The 21,765-nt window shown below is 43.6% G+C and overlaps 1 protein-coding gene across 1 annotated transcript in view; it reads right to left on the reverse strand.

The window, feature by feature from the left end:
* The window catches only part of LOC143144308 (uncharacterized), a 68,894-nt gene extending 47,432 nt beyond the window's left edge, over nt 1-21,462 (reverse strand). The window contains exon 1 of the mRNA XM_076306592.1: nt 20,934-21,462. Coding sequence (XP_076162707.1) covers nt 20,934-21,462 — 529 coding nt within the window. The remainder of the gene's footprint in view (nt 1-20,933) is intronic.
* Nucleotides 21,463-21,765: the final 303 nt, after the last annotated feature.

The following is a 21,765-nucleotide window of genomic DNA, read 5'->3' on the forward strand; positions in this document are numbered from 1 at the left end:
GGGGCCACGGGAGGAGTGGAACACCAGGGAGGGGGTGCTGAACGGAGGAGGCGGAAGAAAGAAGAGTCTCGGGCGTAACGACAAAAAGAACGGGGCTGATATCGCTCGCTGATGTTTGCGACGATGCTCCATCTCCGGAGCCACGGAAACGCGCGGTGAAAAAAGCCTCGATTCTCGACAGAGATTGCGATCCTGCCGCGGTTCCTCGGCCTGCGAGGCCATTTGCGCGATACCGGCTCGCTGCTCGACGCGCGGAATTGTTTTTCCCTCGCGACGAGACCGTGTACTCTTGCGTTTTGTGTTCGTCGATTTTCCTACCGAAAGGGATCGGACGCTTTTCGGCTGTTTGTCACTTTGACCCATCTGGGAGAGGTGTTCGTGAGGACTAGGGTAGAATTGAGGCGTGTTTTCTGGGGGTCTACGGCCTAGAATGGAAATTTACATGCTTATCTATTTTCGAGTAAATAATTTTGAGTTCTTGTACTTCGATTAGACGTCCACAAGTGAAAAAATTGTTATATTTTATATATTGTTACTTTGACTTGTCTAAGAGAGGTATTGATGAGGATCAGGGTGGAATGGAGGCATAAGTTTTAGGAGTCTACAGTCTAGAGTTTCATTTTGCTTATATATTTCTAAGTAGATAATTTTGAGTACTTGTACTTCAATTCGACGTCCACAAGTGAACAAACTTTTATATTAAATGTATTGTCACTTTGACTCATCTAGGAGAGGTATCGGTGAGGACCAGGGCGGAATGGAGGCATAAGTTTTAGGGATCCATAGTCTAGAATTTAACTTTTTCTGTTTATCTATTTTTAAGTAGATAATTTTGAGTACTTGTACTTCGATTCGGTGTCCACAAGTGAAAATCTTTTATTTTTAATATATTATGACTTTAGCCCATGTAGGAGATGTACTGATGAGGATCAGGCTAGAATCAACACGAGGGTTCTAGAGGCCTACAGTTCAGAGTGTAAATTCCAATACTATTTACTTCCAAATATCTAATTTTGAGTACCCGTACTTTGATTAAGCCGTTCACAGGTGAAGTCTAGTATACTCTTGTCACTTTGACCTATGCAAGATACATCCATGAGGACTAGAGTAAAATCGAGGCACGAGCTTCAAGTACCTACAGTCTAGAAACTTCCACCAAGTGAAGAACCTTCAAAGATTAGCGAAAAGCAGAGTTCCAAGTATTATATATTTAGAACCTATATGTGAAGAATCTTCAGAGGTTGATTAAGTTTATTTTCGATTATGTTTATTTTATTTCCGACCGAACACTTCTCGAACGATCTATTTAAAACTGACGACCGGTCTACGAAACCTTAACCTCGCACCAAGAATATTTCTCCCCGTGTCCGGTTTAAACACTATGGGATACAAAGGCGCGTAACAATGAAGATTTCTGCCAGCGTGGCGAAAATATTTTTAAACACACTACGGAATTAAATCAACTGAGCGCTGAGGGTACACGATAGCGCGTGATACACGTCCGCGCAGGTCAACACACCCTCTCAATTCCCTCTTGCTGAATAACTCTGCAACTCTGACTGACGGAACGTGAGTAACTCTCACGATTCGCAGACCAATTATATAATAATTTATACAACCGTCGTTGATACCAGTGTATAATCTCTCGGTTGTGCGTCACGCGTAGGGTATGCTCGCGCTTATGGCTGTTTGTTATGGTACGCGCGCGAGGAGATTGCATCTGAAGTTACGCTGAGCTTTGTTCGTTCAGTGGGCGTCTCAGCCGGGAAAAGGATGTGCGTGTGGTTTCTGAACGGGTAGGACTCGCCGTAACTCCAGACGCAATCTCTTCGCGCGCGTACTGTACACACTCGTAACAACGACCCCAAAGCGTGTACAAATTACCGTGACCCAAGAACGTGGAGTCCTTTTTCGTGCAACGTCTCGAATCTTTTTTAAAAATTACTAGATAGTAACTTAGTATATTTCTCGTTTGACTGTTATTGCGGAATTGTGTTTTATTTTATTGTTTTATCCGAGACTCTTATCGAAGAGAGTCCACGCTACCTCAAGACGTACAAATTATTGTGAGAAAAGAACGTGGAGTCCTTTTTCGTGGATGTGTACTGTCTCAAATCTTTTTTAAAAATTACTCGATAGTAACTTAGTATATTCCTCGTTCGACTATAATTGCGGAATTGTGTTTTATTTTACTGTTTTATCTAAGACTCTTATCGAAGAGAGTCCACGCTACCCCAAGGCCTTTTTTAAAAATTATTCGATAGTAACTTAGTATATTTCTCGTTTGACTATAATTGCGGAATTGTGTTTTACTTTATTGTTTTATCCAAGACTCTTATCGAAGAGAGTCCACGCTATCTCAAGGCGTACAAATTATCGTGACAAAAGAACGTGAGTCTCAAATATTTTTTAAAAATTATTCAATAGTAACTTAGTATATTCCTCATTCGACTATAATTACGGAATTGTGTTTTATTTTATTGTTTTATCCAAGACTCTTATCGAGAAGAGTCCACGCTATCTCAAGGCGTACAAATTATCGTGACAAAAAAACGTAGAGTCCTTTTTCGTGCAACGTCTCGAATCTTTTTTAAAAATTATTCGATAGTAACTGAATATATTCCTCCTTCGACTATAATTGCGGAATTGTGTTTTATTTTATTATTTTATCCAAGACTCTTATCGAAGAAAGTCTACGATACCCCAAGACGTAGAAATTATCGTGACAAAAAAACGTGGGTCTCAAATCTTTTTTAAAAATTATTCGACAGTAACTTAGTATATTCCTCGTTCGATTATAATAGCAAAATTGTATTTTATTTTATTATTTTATCCAAGACTTTTATCGAGAAGAGTCCACGCTTTTCCGCAAGCCATTAATTTATCCCCTATATTGAATATTTCAAGAATGTTAAAGTTTGAAAATGTTTAAATAGTGATCTAACATATTCCTCGTTGAACTATAATCGCAGAAGTGTGTTATACTTTATTATTTCATTAAAGATCGCTATCGAGAAAAGTAAGCTTGTCTACAATCTACGGATTTAAAAATACCCACAAAATAAAACTGTGTGCAATATATTAGCCATATCGATGTTGCTAAAAATGTGCTAAAACTCACACTAGTAACAAACACGATACTCCGAACGAGTGCAATAATTTCACGAGTGTAAAACACACCGGAGCATCGTGTCAAAATGAACAGAAACGGATGTTTCGTCTGGTGATTAACACGCGTGCATCGATAGCGTAGCTAAGTAGACAATTAATAATTTGTTCCCATTGTCGCGTGGGCGCGAGTTTGGCGAGTCGTCCATGCTCATCCATCATGGTTCTCGTTTCCTTTGCTTTTCCCGCCACGCGGCTCACCGTTTCTCCCGTTTTTTCGCTCGCATTTTCTCTACTACTTCGCGAAACCTGCCAACGGTTAAACGGTTTATAAACAGTCCCAGTCCGGCAATTTATTAGCCGGTGCTCGGAGGGTTGCTCGAACCAGCCCCGAAACTGCGTTCAGGTCCCCCATTGCGCTTTTCCTGGATACTTCGAGCTTCTATTTATTTTATTTTAACGCGCGCGACGTAATTTTAATTATGACGTTGCAGATGAAGATACGCGCACGGAGATGTTGATAGGAATATCCCTGCGTGACATTGTAACCGTGGTACGTCGACGATCGATGGTCGATTTCATTGTAAAATCAATAGGGTTGCTCGAGATATCTAGAAGAATTCTATCGTTTTCTCTTGCTTTCATCTTTTGTCACGTGTAATGGTATTGCTTGCGTTTTAAATGAAAATTTAGAGTCGTTAAGAAATATAAAATTGGAGCGCTGTATTTTCATTTTTTCTTTTATAAGGTCTTTTATTTAATTTTAGAAAAGGACTACTTTGGTATTTTTTAATAATTGGAAGAGCAAACTCGATTGTAGGTCCAAAAAAATTGGTACTTCTACACAGCTGTGATTTAACACTGATCCTAGATATAACTTCCATATTTTGTTACGCACAATTGTATTGGTTGCGTTTTAAATAAAAATTTAGAGTCGTTAAGAAATATAAAATTGGAGAGCTGTACTTTCATTTCTTCTTCCATAAAGTCTTTTATTTAATTTTAGAAAAGGACCACTTTGGTATTTTTTAATAATTGGAAGAGCAAACTCGATTGTAGGTCCAAAAAAATTGGTACTTCTACACAGCTGTGATTTAACACTGATCCTAGATATAACTTCCATATTTTGTTACGCACAATTGTATTGGTTGCGTTTTAAATAAAAATTTAGAGTCGTTAAGAAATATAAAATTGGAGCGCTGTACTTTCATTTCTTCTTCCATAAGGTCTTTTATTTAATTTTAGAAAAGGACTACTTTGGTATTTTTTAATAATTGGAAGAACAATTTTAATTCTAGGTCCAAGAAAATTGGAATTTCCACACAGCTGTGATTTAACACTGATCCTAGATATAACTTCCATATTTCGTTACACGTAATTGTATTGGTTGCGATTTAAGTAAAAATTTAGAGCAGTTCAAATTACGAATCGAATTTTAAGAAATATAAAATGGGGGCACTGTACTGTCACTTCCTCTTCTCTAAAGTATACATTTTAGAAAAGGTTCACTTTGGTATTTTTCAACAATTATAAAAACAATCTCTGTACGCGTGAGTCCAAGAAAATCGGATCTTCCGTATAGCTGTGATTCACAGTGATCCTAGAATTTACTTCCATCTTTCGTTACACGTAATTCTATTGATTGCGATTTAAGTAAAAATTTAAAACAGTTCAAATTACGAATCGAATTTTAAGAAATATAAAACGAGGGCACTGTACTGTCACTTCTTCTTCTCTAAAGTATTAATTTTAGAAAAGGTCCACTTCGATATTTTTCAACAATTATAAAAACAATCTCTGTACGCGTGAGTCCAAGAAAATCGGATCTTCCGTACAGCTGTGATCCACAGTGATCCTAGAAATCGGTAGAAGCGGTGAAATTTAGTGAAAGTAACGGCACAGTCGCACGTATTAACGCAGTTGGAAGAATAAACGGAACGAAAGTATCCGCGGAGTAGAAATAAAGATTAAGTGCCGTTTAATCCGCGGTTAAATCTGCGCTGGTCTTACTTAGTCGCGAGTGAAAATCAAGTTTCGAGAGCGAAGCGCGCGAAATTCGAGGCGGGAGGGTTCTCTTTGTTTCGAGAACGAGTCGAGTTACTTCGATATTATTTTCACGGTGCGATCTGCGCTCTCTTCGAAGAATCTGTATACCCGTTTTCATTTTACGAGTGATTAGAGTAACCGATGCAAAAACCCACAGAGTTATTCACCGTCGCGGTGCGTTGCGAGAAGAAATATGGCCGCGCGGCGCGATTCCTCGCGACGATGCCGAGACGACGACGACGTCGTCGTTCCGCGACGGTGGCTTGGAACATTTCCATGAAATTATTATTAAAGCTGGCAATCGCGGCCCGTCTCAGTTCGCGTCCGAATTGCAAACGTTTCGATGGAAAACACCGCGAGTCGAGAAAATTCCAAACGGTGAACGACACGTCCCATTGACGATGCTTTCTCGACGATGGATGAACACCGGGACGTCGATTATCCGAAACGTCGATTATCAGAAGGTCGATTATCCGAAACGTCGATTACCAGAAGGTTCATTATCCGAAACACCAATTATCCGAATTTCGGTTATCCGAACGATCGATTCTCGTACACAGAATTAGCCGTTCGAATCTCGCGCACAACAATGTTTCCGTTCTGTGTTTAATAATTGTGTATTGGTGTAACGATGTTCAGGAATTTTCAACAGAAACGGTAACGAGATGGTAATATTGTAAAATACCGATGAATAGAAACGGATGCTCTATCGGATTTGTATAATGTTCTCGAAATTTGAAACGTATTTAGAAACACGATCGATCGATTTGATTTTCCGAGTGGTTCGAAAAATCGATTTGTACTTAATTTCGGTGAATGTGCAACATCGAAAAGATTTAATCTACAGAGAGATATTATTAAAAGGTCTCTGTTACAGTGTATCTGTTGATACACCGATTGTTCAATTGCGAGATAGGGGTTCAAAGCGTTGCTCTGTTCGACTGTACGTTCAAAGTCTTTGGATCGAGAGTACCGAACGTACGAACGTGTGTAATGATACAACGAGAGGGTCGAAAAAGTACAGGAGCGTGCAAACCTACCTACTATAATAGCTGTAATTATATAAAAAAAAAGAACAATACATTACGAGGACGCCACGGGTAAAAAAGGATTCGAGGAACGCATCGGTGTTAACCTTGAGGCATTCTTTCGTTCGACTAGACACTTAACTCGCTCAAGATCCACTCAAAAATGTTCTGAGTATATGGAGCTCGAGTTTCGAACTTCATAATACAATGAGAGGACTAAATACAGGAGCGTCCATTCGTGATATAATAGCTGCAGTCACAAAAAAAAAAAAAAAACAATGTTACGAGGATACCTCGAGTCGAAAAAGGATTCGAGGAACGCATCAGTGTTAACCTCGGGCATTCTTTTATTCGAATTCACACTTAACCGACTCATGATACACGAGTGAAAAAATGTTCCAAGTATGAAACTCGTATTTTTAATTTTCTAATAAAACGAGACGACTATGGAGATACATCTAATCGTATCTACCCTTGTAGTTTTAATTGTATAAAAAGAATATATATGGAGAACGCCATAAGTAAGAAAAGACACTACGATATTCGACTCTACACTTGACTGACTCAAGATCCACGAGTTAAAAGTGTCCCAAGTGTATGAAACTCGCGTTATTGATTCTCTAATACAACAAAAGGACTGAGAAAATACATCCAATCGTATCTATCCTTATAGTTTTAATTATATAAATATATATGGAGAGAGTCATAGGTAAGAAAAGACACGAGTAGCAGTGTTAATTTTCAAGCATTCCTCCATTCGATTACACACTTAATTGACTCAAGATCCACGAGTTAAAAGTACCCCAAGTGTATAAAACTCGCGTTATTGATTCTCTAATAAAATGAAAGGCCTTAGAAGATACATCAAATCGTATCTACCATTACAGCTTCGATTGCAGAAAAAAAAAGAAATATTACAAAAATACGACGACTCGAAGAAGACACGACGAACCAAGGTTAAACCTAACCTCGATATCGAAGGGAACGAAAAAATTGGTAAAAAATGTCGGATCTACCCCGATTCAGGTTTTTTCCTCGGTTCGTGTTGGCAAGCATCTGGACGAACGGAATCGACATTACGAATTCCGCGTTATCACCCTTCACGAAACGCGGAAGAAACGCGCGGTATACAGCTGCGCGAGTTTCCTCGTGGCAGGACCGAGCGTGTTGGCGTTCAAATAATAAACACGGGGTATAACAAATTGATAATCCGGAACCCCATAATCGTACGCATATTTCGGCCCCGGAATCTGTGGCCCGACACTAAAAGAAGTTTCCACGCTCGTTGTTGCGCCAAATGGGCCGCTATAAAAGCCTGGGGTTCATGCCACCCCTCTTCCTTTCCGATTCCGCTCGCTCCACCCCTTGTCTTCTTCTCGATGCTCGCCCGTCGAACCACAGCTTTCAAGGTTGTCGCGCGGATAAAAGTGTCTAGGAAATAAGTTCGTATTTCTCCATTGTCTCGAGTGATATTTCGTGGCCGAGAGTTGCGCGCGTGCTTGATCGATGACGACGAAGACGACGAAGAACGATCGAATTTAGGGGTGAAAATTCGAAACGAGTCGTTTTGAGGACATTTCGACCGTGGAATCTCGTGTTCTGTGAGGTAGAAGTAGACTCGATCTTTTCATAAAGTGGTTGATATGGTACGCGTTGTACGAGGGTGAAAATTCTACGAGGTGTTCGTGAACACTTGGAATCTGATGGTGTATGTAGATGCAAGTAGACTCGACCTTCTTATAACAAGGTTGATATGGTACGTGTTGTACTGGGGTGAACATTCTACGAGGTGTTCGTGAACACTTGGAATCTGATGGTGTATGTAGATGCAAGTAGACTCGACCTTCTTATAACAAGGTTGATATGGTACGTGTTGTACGAGGGTGAAAATTCTACGAGGTGTTCGTGAACACTTGGAATCTGATGGTGTATGTAGATGCAAGTAGATTCGATCTTCTTATAACAAGGTTGATTTGTTACGTGTTGTACGGAGGTGAAAATTCTATGAGATGTTCGCGAACACTTGGACCGTAGAATTTGATGATCTGCGAGATGTAAGTAGGCTCGATCTTTTTATAACGCGGTTGATCCGTTACGTGTTGTACGGGGGTGAAAATTCTACGAGATATTCATGGACACTTAGACTATAGAACCTGACGATCTGTGAAATGTATAGTGGGTTAAAAAAATATTTGTACACTGTACTACGAGGAATTTCTCTTAACCTACAAGTCTGATTTTAATGAAAGTTCGTGTGCGTATAAAGCATACTGGGCTGCATATGACATAATTTTTTTATCGACAAAAAATGTTCTCGAGAGGATAAAATTACGTCCCGAAAGTTCAACGTTTCTTCATTGTTTCGATACAATTCTATTAGGTTGTTCGGAAAGTCATTTCGTTTTTTTATGGTGAAAATGAAACACGATTTGTTTAGAGCGTATAAACATTTTATTAAATTATATACTCTTCAATATTTGAATATTTGTCTCGGTAGATTTCTCTTGTTCGTCGTGACGAAAAAGGGTTGATAAACTTGGACGACCTTCGCATAGCAAAAATATTTCCATCGCAGTGTCCAGGTCTCTTTCAATACTGTTTCTGTGCATCGTGAAACGAATTAACCGTGTAATACGAGGGTCGAGCGTAATATCGTAAATCCTCAGGCTTCGTGGTCCTTCGTTACCTTACTCGCTCCTGTTCGGTGGTTGATATCGATGAAGCAACTTTTGCGTCTTTTCATTGCCATGAGACCGAAAAGTACTTGTACTACACGTACTATACGTACGAGTATCTATAATATCTCTAAAGTGGATTATAGTAGGAGTCTTTCTCGAACGTACATTTATTTTTTATTTCATAATACTATAAAAGTATTGTAAAAGAGAGGACCAAGAAAATGTAGAAGCATCGAGTCACGTGTGCTATAATATATTGTAAAAAAGTAATACACCGCAAGGACTTTTTGGGTCGAAAAAGACCCACAGGACGTTCAACCCACAAGACCCATGGAGTTCTCGTAGTATATTATTTTTTTACAATATGTTATAGCACACGTGACTCGATGCTTCTACATTTTCTTGACCCTCTCTTTTACAATAGTTTCATCAGGTGCCGCTCTAAAAGTTCTTTATAGCTTACACGAACGAAAGGAACGCGGTAATGGTCTCCACGTGGCACACCAACGAGGTTCGCGATGCCGCGGATGAGTCACCAATTAGAATCGGTTTGACGAATGGTCCGGAAACATCGTCCCGAAATTATTTCTTTGTGCGTTGCAACAATTAACGCGAGAGGTTCGGTCGAGACGTTTGTATACCTGACGGGCGCCCAAAGTGAAAAACCGAGTCTCGCGCTCGAGAGGTTAATCACGGTCCATCGACAATTTTTTAAACGACCGATCTCTCTTCGTCGATGGACGTGCTGGATTCAACGGGAGTAATTATCGCAATACAAGTACGACGATTTAGACGATTGGTGTCTCGTATCGTCTTTGGTGCGTTCTGTGGGTCTTTCTCGACCCATGGAGTCCTCGTAGTGTATTATTCTTTTACAATATATTATAACACACGTGACTCGATGCTTCTACATTTTCTTGGTCCTCTCTTTTACAATACTTTTATAGTATTATAAAATAAAAAAATAAAAGTACGTTCGAGATATTTTTACCCAAAGACTGCGAATGGTCCAACGAAAAAACGTTTGTTAATTGTGAAATGATTGAACACACTTTATATTTTAGTACACTTTTTCTACGATATGTTACAACACACGTGACTCGATGCTTCTACCTTATTTTCACCCTTTCGTTTTCCAATATTACAAAATAAAAGACACAAGCACGTTCGAAATATTTTTACCCGAAGACTTCGAGCGAAAGAACGCTTTAAGATTAGAACTGTCGAATGACAACACTTTTTATACTTTAGTACACAATTTTCTACGTAACATAGTTTATCGTAATACTGGTACACTCGTTTAACAAGAACTTTGAACTTCAATTGGTAGATTGCCAGTGGAACGCAAGTCCCGTAGCTCGATAAAGACACACATCTCGGTTAACTTTCAATTTCTGGACTTTCACCCGAAACCTTAAATTCCGCGCGAGCCGGGACGCGTTCAATTCGCGAGCTGGGACGCGTTCAATTCGCGAGCAAGATTGTTCCCGAACTCTTCATGGATAAATACGATCTCACGAGAATCACTCGCGTCGCGTTTCCTCGTTCACGTGGCATACGAAAGAAATTTTTCGACTCGATTTTGTACAGCGTTGCAGAGGAGCCGATAAAAGGGGCTCGCGAAGGATTTACGTCGGAGAACGGAACTGTCCTTCGATTTTATGACCGAACGAGTTCTTCCCTGGTCTTTGGTTTTCAGCGAGTCAGCCACCCATGGCCTCGAAGTTCGCAACGAGAGTAATTTCGACGATCAGCGTGTTGTTCCTTTCACCGACAACCGACAACAATATCCCGCGTGGATTAATTAAATCCGGTCAGCCGTTGGACGTGTTCCCGTTTCGAGCGTCGAATAAAACCACGGTCTCCTTTTATCGCGTACACCACGAAATTCGAACGGTTCTTTCTTCGAGCGTGTACTTTATCCTCGGTTAAATACGTTCCCGGTGATATCATAGTCTTAAGAGCCGCCCCTCTGCTCGTACTTTCTTTCTCTTGGTTCTCTCGACGAACGAAGGAACGCAGTGGCTTCCGAGGACTCCTCGCCGGCCGGGATTTCCTAGGAGAGTTATCTCTAATTCGCCGCGGATTTACTTGCCAATGAATCTTTAAATTAGATGCTCCTTTCTCCGCGAGCGAGCTCTCCTACCCGAGGGTAGAATCCTAATCGTTCAATCACCTTTATCACGAGATCGACGGGAGTACTCGGTTTCGTCTGGCCTTCTCCCTCGCCGGGTTACCTCCACGGTGATTCGGTTCACAATGGCGGGGCAAGAAGAAGCAATTGTCACCGTGAAACGCCGGGGTACCTTATTCTAGACGTGGAATTGGGGAAAATTTTTGTAACGTAGCTTGGGGGACGATTCGTTCTCTCGAGGTTGCCAATCGACGAGGAAGAACTTTCTATTTCCGGTGATGTCGCGAGATGCCTCGCAGTTGCTTTTCCATTCGTCTGATTTTGGAACAGTGGTGGACGTGTGCAGCTGCAATAGAGATGTTAACTCGCGGAATGTTAATTACGAGACTCGGTGCTGAGAATCGGTACGGTTAGCCTCGATTTAGGCACTGAATACTAAATATTCCGAAAGAGATGGTTGTTTGTCTACAAATCGCACTTAGGATACATTAGACGATGCAAGTTTTACAACAGAGCCAAATTTGGATAATATTGAAGCTAATAATGGAAGAATTTTGAATACTCCTGCATCGTTTGCATCATGGAATCTATAATTCCATTATCGAGGACACTTTCGGTCACTATTGTCCACCATTGTAGCAACCTGCTCTTTTCTCAACACCAAGTACCTGAATAACTAATACGTTAAATGCCTCGGTAATATTGGATCCAATGCACTTGATATAAACGTACAACTTTTTTGGGGGTGCACCAGTTGCATCATCGTACCTACACTTCCATTACCTAGGATACTTCCAAATCACTCTTGTTCACTGTTCCAGCAACCTGCCCTCTTCTCATCTCCAAGTATCTAAATAATCATTACTGACTATGTTGGGTCGAATGCACTTGACATAAAAGTTCAACATTTTGGAGGATGCATCATCTACATTTCCATTACCTAGGGCACTTCCAAATCACTCTTGTCCATCTTTCTAGCAACCTGCTCTTTTCTCATCTCCAAGTATCTAAATAATCATTGCTGGCAATGTTGGATCAAATGCACTTGACATAAAAGGTCAACATTTTGGAGGATGCATCATCTACATTTCCATTATCTAGGATATTTCCAGATCACTCTTGTCCACCTTTCCAGCAACCTGCTCTCTTCTTATCTCCAAGTATCTAAATAACCATTACCGGCAATATTGGATCGAATGCACTTGATATAAAGGTACAACTTTCCGAAGGATGCACCAGTTGCATCAACGTACCTACACTTCCACTACCTAAGACACTTCCAGACTACTCTTATCCACAGTTCCAGCAATCTGTTCCCTTCTCACCACCAAGTACCTAAATAACCAACCCAAGTACCCAAGTACCCAAGTACCTAAATGCCTCGAAATGCACTCGAGAAGTACAAATTTTTTGACAACCCTAGGTAAACCAGCGTCGTCATCGTGTGCATATTTCGTTCTAATTGCGGCTCACGCGCGACCAGGCAGTCCTCGACCGATCCATCCGCTTCCCGTTTAAGGATTCATCCGAGAATTTCAATTAGCGGAGTTTCAAGCATCGAGACCCCAAACGAATCCTTCCTACGAAGACGCGGCGCGTCGTCTTCGAGCGGGTTCGCGAGACGACCCTTCGGTGTCCCAGGAACCGTAACGTCTGATCGTGCGTCACCGTGCTCGCATTAAATTCCAATCTGTAACGTCAACGTGGTGTCCTCGCCGCGGTGTGTTTCAACGTTCGAGCACCCGGAGAAAGGGGGACGACGTCTGATTAGTTTGATTCTGGTAGGAGGATAGAGGGGAGCGGACGAGCCGACGGTTTGCTTGGTAATTCTTGTCGGATAGCGCAAAAAACCCGACGAATCCATGAGTGTTTTTCGCGACGGGTTGTTCGAGGCGTCTCATCAGTCACGTCGCCAGCTAGCAAACCGGAGGAGGCGCCAGCCCAGAAGACTCCTCCAAAACGCCGATGTGTCAATTAATCCCTGCATCCCTTGGGATAGGACTAGGCTAGAAGCTGGATTATCATCCTCCTCCTTGCTATCTCCTACCTCGGGCTTTTCCACCCTCCTGCCAGGACAATATCTACCCCCCTACCGACGGGGACACTTCCTTCTTACCGATCCTTCGCGCGGGTTTGTCCCTTTGCCAATTAATATCGCCACGGTGTCGACGACGTTCGCGCAATTCTACATAGGGGGATTTGGAATGCAGCTGGACGGACTGGCAGACGTTGCGTAGCGCTGGATTCGAGGTTAGAAGTAATTATACGATATGATACTACGTCGATTCATTTTTACAATGGTTTTGCGAGCTGGCGTTAATGACTCCGAGTGTAGCGAAAGTTAAACGTCTTCGAGCCATCCAGTTGCATATGCAACTCCTCGAACACAGCTCGTCAGAACTTAAAATGTAGGTAGAGAGATGAACGTTGTGTCGTGATAGATTTGAGGTTAGAAACAATTGAGAAATACACTACGTTTACACTTGTGTTAATTTTTACAAAGGTTTACGAGATGGAGTTAACAACTTTGAGCAAGAGATCATCTTGGAGCTATTCAGTTGCATATGCAACTCCTCGAATACAGCACGTCAGAATTAGAATGCAGATAGAGAGATGAACATTGTGATTTGAGGTTAGAAACAATTGTGAAATACAACACCACGTTTACATTTGGGCTAATTTTTACCAAAGTTTAAGTTTACGAGATGGAATTAACAACTGTGAGCAAAAGATCATCTTCGACCTATTCAGTTGCATATGCAACTCCTCGAACACAGCTTGTCAGAACTTACGAACACGGATAGACGGAGACATAAACGTTATGCGTAGTGGTGTGTGCGAGAGTAGAATTAATTATTATTTCGTGCATCGGGACACTACGTTTACATGTCAACTAATTTCTGCAATAGCCATCTGGAGCCATCGTGTGAATCTCTCAACTCCCTAAAACACAGGTCGTTAGAACTCAGGGATACATGTGAGAGAACGGATAAACGTTAGGTACAGCAATGGATTTAATGTTTGAGTTAATTGTGCAACGCGACACTGTGATTAGTAACGTCACGACTAATTTCTGCAGCTATCTATTAGAGAGTGTTAACTACCCTAACGATAGGAAAAAACCACCAATCAACAGACCCATACGCCGTGTATCTTCGAGTCGTGTGGTTGCATTTCTCGAGCCTTTTGTACATAGCTGGTCAAAATTTAGAAACGCAGCTAGACAGAGAAATGAACATTACGTACAATAGTAAATTTAAGCGTAAAACCAATTGTGACGATACGTTTACACCTCAACAAGAAATCTATAACAATATCTACAAAATACTCCTTAGTGGAGAGATCCGTAGCATCTTCGATCCATCGAGTGACACACGAACTTCTCAGACCTCTCGAACCTCTCAGACCCGATCGATGAGAAATCACAAGCAGCCCGATGACTCCCAATCTCTCTCTCTTAAAATCCACGCGATAATACCGAAGAACTCCCTCGCGCAACTGTGCGAGTTCACAGCCCTGGAACGTCTAATTCGCGCTTGTTCATCGACAATGTCGGTGATGGTATCACGCGCGAGGAACGCGTACTTCCGGTCACAGAACCGTCCTACGAGCCCCATCCCCGTTCCACCCTCCAGAATCGTCTAAACGGTTGGCCTTTATCATCTTTTTCACCGGTGAAGGTTCTCCGTTCTCTCCCCGAAACCAAAAATTCTCCGTTTCTGGAGCTCCCACGGGTCATCGGGGCAAGTGACGGGAGGGGGATGGACGATAAGGGACACCGCGTCGGGGGTTGAAGGCAAAACGCGGACAGAGAGAGGGCCGTGAGGGCCGTGAGGGCCGAGAGGGCTCTGGAGCATCGGTGCCAGCAGCCCGTGTGAGTTATGGCCGTCCCGACGCTCTCTCCCATTGGCCCTGGGCTCAATTTACAGATGATTCCGCGTGTTACCGCCTGGCCAACGGCTGGTTAACCTTCCTGCCAAACACTTAATCTTCCGACGTGTCCCGCGAACGGCCCGCCGCGACTTTTCAGATAACGGGCACCGTACGCACGGATAAACGGAAAGAGGACCGCGGCCAAACACCAGCTCGTAGGACGTTGCCCGGCCCTAGTGGCCCCATAAACTTGCCCACCCTTCCGATCGTAGTATTGCCACCCACGGGCGGCGTACATGCGACCTTCTGTCGGTGGAGCGTGCCACGGACCTCTCCCGCAGATTTATCGGTCCTCGATGGGCCGACAATAGCCAACAAGTTGCTGGAAAACGATCGCCTCCTATCCACGCCTACCTACGTGATCGTCGTTTACGCGATTTCCCGAACCACTGGAATATCTACAAGGGGCCAGAGGTTACGAGCGACCGCGCCGTGGGATCGTACGTATCGCTGGCTCGACACCTTAACGAGATACGACACGTGCGGGTGCTTCTTCGAATGTTAAGTCTCCTAGAGTGGCATCGAACTCTTTTAACGCACGGTTCGACTCTGTTAACGCGTCAGAGTAAAACTCTGATAACACACTTGGGTCGATCTTGTGGGTGTATCCAAGTCGGGGGTATTATCCGTTGGGTGATTGAGGCAGTTGCATTCGTTCGGTGAGAATTTTGCGTGGGTGGTTCGGTCGCATGGTTTTTGGATTGTTGAAGATTTGGTGTTAGTTTACGTATGTTCTAGAGAATTTTGAATGTATGAGCGGAGCTTGAGGATAGTGCTCAATACTGATGAAGTATGGATGATCTTGAGTGTGTAGGTAATCACAATACTATAGTAGTTGGGAGGGTAGGACAGTTAGAGTTGTTCAATGAGAATCTTGTGATAGGGTCTGGGTTGGGTGAAGTATTTTTTAGGATGTTGAAGATTTGACGTCATCTTACGTATGTTCTATTGAATTTTAAAAGTATAAGCAGAGCTTGAAGATAGTACTCAATCCTGATAAAACATGGGTGGTCTTGAGTGTCTAGGTGATCACACTACCAGTTGGGAGGTTAGGACAGATAGAGTTGCTCGATGAGAATCTTGTGACAGTGTTTAGGTTAGGTCAAGTATTTTTTAGGATGTTGAAGATTTGACGTCATCTTACGTATGTAAATCGTGTTTGAGGATAGTGCTCAATCCCGATGAAACATAGGTGATCTTGGGTGTGCAGGTGATCTACCAATACGAAGATCGAGACAGTTGAATGCACACGACGGTGAGTGTACGATGCTGAAGATTTCACTTCGTCTTACATACGTTCTTTACGAGTACTCACGAGTACAATTCGCGTCTACTCGACGAGAGTTTGGCGATAGTGTCCAGGTCCGAGTCAAAGACTTCGTCCTACTCTCAGCCCTGTGCCCGTAGACGCGTTTCCATTCGTGACACGTTTCCATCGGTTCGAGAATCCGATTCAAAGAGTTCGACTCGTCCGGCGCGAGATCGTGCGTTGATCGACCTCGAGAATACGCGTACCAACGCCTTGGACTCTAGAAGTGACGTGTTTCGTTGTATTATACGTATCTATAGAATCTCTGAGCCACCTTGGAGGTCGATTAAACGGAATAATAGGGAGAATGGTGCAATATTCGCCGAGAAAGGACTGGATGAGTAATTCTACATCCTTGCGTAGAGGTTTTCGAGTACCGGAGAAGGTCGTAGATCGTACGAGTCCAACAAAGCGACACAATACTCGTATCCTCGTGTATCGTTCCGTTAAACACACCGAGTTTCTTTTATCCAGGACGCCATTGACTACCTGGCAGCGAAACAATATTCCGTATCAACGTTTTCTAGCTCCGAACTTTCGATTCACTACGATGGTGTTACCTACATCGAACGACCAACGTGTCGCTCGACGTATTAATACTCGATCAGTTGTTCGAAATCTTTCGCAGAGGTGGTCCACCATTTGTTTCGGGCGATAAGTCGTTACAGGAACGTCGAGGTTTCTTTGATCCAGGCACTTCTTGCGGCAAATTCACCGAACGGCTCGTACCCCACGAGCAAATAAATCAAAACGAAGCTCACGTCGTGCATTAAGTCGTTAATGTTATTTGATTAGTCCCCGATGCCGTGGTTACCTTCGATGCACAATTCGGTGCCACGGCGAGGATGTTAATATTAATGAAGCGTCGCGTAATAAGGCGCAGAACGTTGTTTGATCAGCACTCCGCGTTATTATTTCCGATGCACACCCTGGTGCTTCGCTCTGAATATCGTGGCAAGCTAGATATATCAAATTACCTCGGTCATTTAATTAGCGGTCGACGTTGCATTCGCTTCGCGATGTAAAACATTAAAGGACGATTGCCACCGCACTTTTGACGAGTGCATCGCGCAATTTGATTAATTACCGGAGTCGTGTAATGACACTGAGTCAATAATTATAGACCGCGTTATCGATGCTTAGACGTAACGCGATACCGACGTTGCTTACCCGGGTTTCCGGTTGCGCAATGCTTTTGCAGGAAATTGCACCGGCCACCGAAAGCCGCAGGAAAATTCCTCGTGCTCGAAAATTATTAAATCGCGGCTACATTCGTCGCGAATAAACGACGAACGAAGATCGGATCCCGATTCGCTGCTCGGGAATAATGGAAAAATTGCCCACCACGCTTTGTTACGTAACTAAATGGACGCCCGCTCGGTATTGTACGGGGCATTGAAATCGAGTACTCGTTACGACAGTATCTAAAATGGTGACCAAGCAGATCTCGAATACCTCTTTATACTTTCCGTCAAGTATTCGTTACAACATTACTGTATTCAAAATTGATACTAAGTAGATCTTCAATACTGTGCGATACTTTCTATGAGATCAAGTATTCGTTACAACATTACTATATTCAAAATTGATACTAAGTAGATCTTCAATACTGGGTGATAGTTTCTATGAGATCGAGTACTCGTTACAACACTACTGTATTCAAAATTGATACTAAGTAGATCTTCAATACTGTGTGATACTTTCCACGAGATTAAGTACTTGTTACAACACTATTGTATTCAAAATTGATACTAAGTAGATCTTCAATACTGTGTGATACTTTCCACGAGATTAAGTACTTGTTACAACACTATTGTATTCAAAATTGATACTAAGTAGATCTTCAGTACTGTGTGATACTTTCTATGAGATCGAGTACTCGTTACAACACTATTGTATTCAAAATTGATACTAAATAGATCTTCAATACTGTGCGATACTTTCTATGAGATCGAGTACTCGTTACAACACTATTGTATTCAAAATTGATACCAAGTAGATCTCCAATACCGTGCGATACTTTCCATAAGATCGAGTACTCGTTACAATATTCTATTCAAAATTAACACCAAGTAGATCTCCAAACCCTTTCGAAACTTCCCACTAACCCTACAGCGTTCCTAGAATCCGTCTCGATTCATCCAACAAAGTATTCTACATCGTACCGAATGCACCTGCGTTTCCTCTCGTCGCGCTACCAAAGTGAAACACCCTAGTCCGCTAAATTCGGTACATTGTTCACCCCGAGTGTACATTGAACGGAAGAACGTATCGAGATTGTGTATTCCCGTGTCGAATCGTTCGAGTATCGTGGACACCCTCATCCCGCCGTGGACTAACAGACCCGTAACACCGATACGAGCGGTTCGTTCCGTCGAAACGATCAATCTCAATAAGAAATCGATCAGTCGCGAACGAAGAAATTCACATTGTTCCCGAACACTCGCGAGAAAAGGAATCGTTAAACGTAGCGGCTACCGCGAGCCTCCGCGAGCCCTCCTAATGACCAGAAACCGAGCACGGGCCACGAACGTTTCCAGGAGCCTAATCGAAACCTCGAACCAGAACGAATCGTACCGATGGTTTCCCGGTCACGACGAAGACGTCACCAGGACACCCCGTGACCGTGTACAGGGTGAACGCGAGAGGCCACGACACAGCTCGATATCCCCGGAAGACAATAATTCATCCTCATTGAAAGGGTTTCGTGAGGGCCCGCATGTGTTGGCCATCGGTCTATCGATTGTCCGCGTTTCACGGCGGTCGTGAAGTATCCGCGCCCCTCTGGCCACCCTCTAGCCCCTGTGTCGCACGACGGGGGACGATACGTCATAATTTGCCCGGCGAAATGTTTACGAATGCTTGGGAAACGCGCGCGCGGTTTTCGGACACGTGATGAACCACAGACGACGCGGGTCTCGAGAGCCACCGGGAGGAAAAGGAGTGGCTGCGGACTGTCATTAGCCGACGGACACCGGACACCCTGTGGCGTGCCACAATGTGTCGCTGGACAACCGATACCAGTCCCAGCTACCGCACAGACCGATCTCTGGACGACACACCGAAATCCTACGAGACCAACGACTCGGTCCACACGTTCGTCGTATCATCCACCCGTGGCGCCGCGACCAGTATCACCGAGTTGTAGTCGCGCGGTGTTATATGCTGATCGATGATTCGAATCGACGAGTCATTTCTCTTCGTTCGTTAACCCGTGTTTGCGTTCTCGCGTTCTCGCGTTCGTCTAGAGCTTTGAGAGTGTCTTGTGACTCTGAGGGGTTCGTCTCTAAAATTAAGAAGATCGTAACGGTTCAGAAGCTTCGATACGGGATTGAGATTCTTATTTTGTACAACTGGGTTCTTTAAACAGGGTGTACGAGTCGATTAGAATCGAGTAATTTTTCGTTGGTCGATTTGTTTTCATTCTTCGACTGTTCGAAAACACCAAGAATATTTTCCAAAGACGAACAAACACCGTTATTCGTCGAAAAGTGTCACGTAATCCTTTTTTATTCCACCGACTATCAACTACACGGAATTGTTTCCATACGTTAACGAAAGAACACGTAATTACGCAGATTAGATAAACACGGCCGACCTTCTGCCTGTTGCCATGGAAAATACGCCTTGCTACCTCGTGCGTGCAATGTTTGTTCGTAACTCTGTAACGCAGCGTTCATTGCCAGACCATTTTCTTCTTACCTTTTCCTACGGAGCGAGTATTTTCTTTGTCATAGAGACGCAAACGCTTTTGAAAGATATTTTTCTCCAAACGTTCTTCCATGGAGAACGACTCGCTAGAGGATTCGTACACGAATATGGGGCGTTCGTGGACGACGAAGTAATTGGTAAGAGCAAATAGTCAAAAAGAAAATTTCTACTTTAGCCTATTCAAGAAGCATTCTCTTCTTCACCCAAAACATCGTACGCGATTTGTACACGAATATGGGACGTTCGTGGACGACGAAGTAATCGGTAAGAGCAAACTGTCAAAAATAAAAAAGGAAATTTCTACTTTAACCTATTCGAGAAGCATTCTCTTCTTCACTCGAAACATCGTACACGATTCGTACACGAATATGAGGCGTTCGTGGACGACAAAATAATCGGTAAGAGCAAACTGTCAAAAATACAAAAGGAAATTTCTACTTGAGCCTATTCGAGAAGCATTCACTTCTTCGCTCGGAACATCGATCTTAAAAGAAACGTCACGTTGCTTTAAAACATCAGCGGTACAAGATGGCTGGCCTAGGTAAGGGTTAGTACGATACCGGTACAATTCACTTCTCTTTCCTACCGATGAAATTTAATCAGAAGATTGCAAGTCGATGCAATTGTACATGAACAAAATCGAAGATCGCTGAACTTTCCAGAACTACGCGTTACCCTGTGAACATAGCTCTCCGCCTACTCGATTCATTTCGTTACCTAAATCCCGCAACTTCATATCCAGATCGTAACTCTCGATCTTGATCCTTCCCCCTAGAACCTCACTATTCTTTAACCAAGAACCTCCAAATCCTCAACCTGAACGCACAACTTCGCTCTACAGTTTCTCCAGCCAGTTTCCATCAACGTTCCCCGTTACCCAATTTGTCAACCGAAACCGTAAACGCAAAACCACCGGATCTCGGTTAGCAAAATCCGCATTGTTCACGCACCTAAACGGGATCCAAACGTTCCAGACCTCTTCTTACCTTGCTGGTTGCTCTTCCGCGTGGTCTTCTTCTCTTTCATCCACGGATACTCGGGTACGTTCACGGACGGATCGGTGACCCCATGCGGGTCCATCATCGCGTGGTAACCGGGATGATGGGATCCCGGACTGATGGAACCACCGGTTCCCGGGGAGTGTTGAAGGCTACCGTCGCCGGCCAGCTGGGGCAACGCGGTCATAAATTCGGCCATGGACGGTTGGCTGTTGATGAAGCCGGTTTCCGCGGATCCGCATGTCGGATCCATAGCTGGATGATGGGTCCCGTGCGGGGGCAGCCCGGCTGGGGCACCTGCCCCCGCGGCCACCGTGGCCAGCCAGAAGCCACCCCCTCCGTCGTTCGCCAGGACGGGTGTCGTCGGCCTCGTCTTCAGGCTCGCGAGCTCCTTGTCTGCGTGGACCGACGCCTCGAGATGACCACCGGGTTGCTGCACGTTGCCCGAGCTACCCAGCTGAGCCGATTCCTCTCGATCCACTTGCTGGTGCTCCAAGGGTTGTTGCTTGCCGCGCATGGAACGAGATGGACGCTCGTTCGTGATTCAATTCCGCCTGGGCGGCCTCTCTCGTGTTCAAAGATCGCTCGTTTCGCGTCTCCAATGATCGGTTGCGTTGGGTCTTCGAAGATCGGCAGTGGTGGGGCTCCAATGATAGGTAGTCTTTGGGCTCCAAAGATAGATAGTCTTGAGTTTCCAAAGATTGGTAGTCTTGGGTCGCCAAAGATCGCTAGTCTTGGGTCTCTAAAGATTGCTAGTCTTGGGTCTCCAAAGATCACTAGTCTTGGGCTTCTGAAGATAGGTAGTCTTGGGCCTCCAAAG

This window comes from Ptiloglossa arizonensis, chromosome 3, assembly GCF_051014685.1.
Source record: "Ptiloglossa arizonensis isolate GNS036 chromosome 3, iyPtiAriz1_principal, whole genome shotgun sequence".
NCBI lineage: Eukaryota > Metazoa > Arthropoda > Insecta > Hymenoptera > Colletidae > Ptiloglossa > Ptiloglossa arizonensis.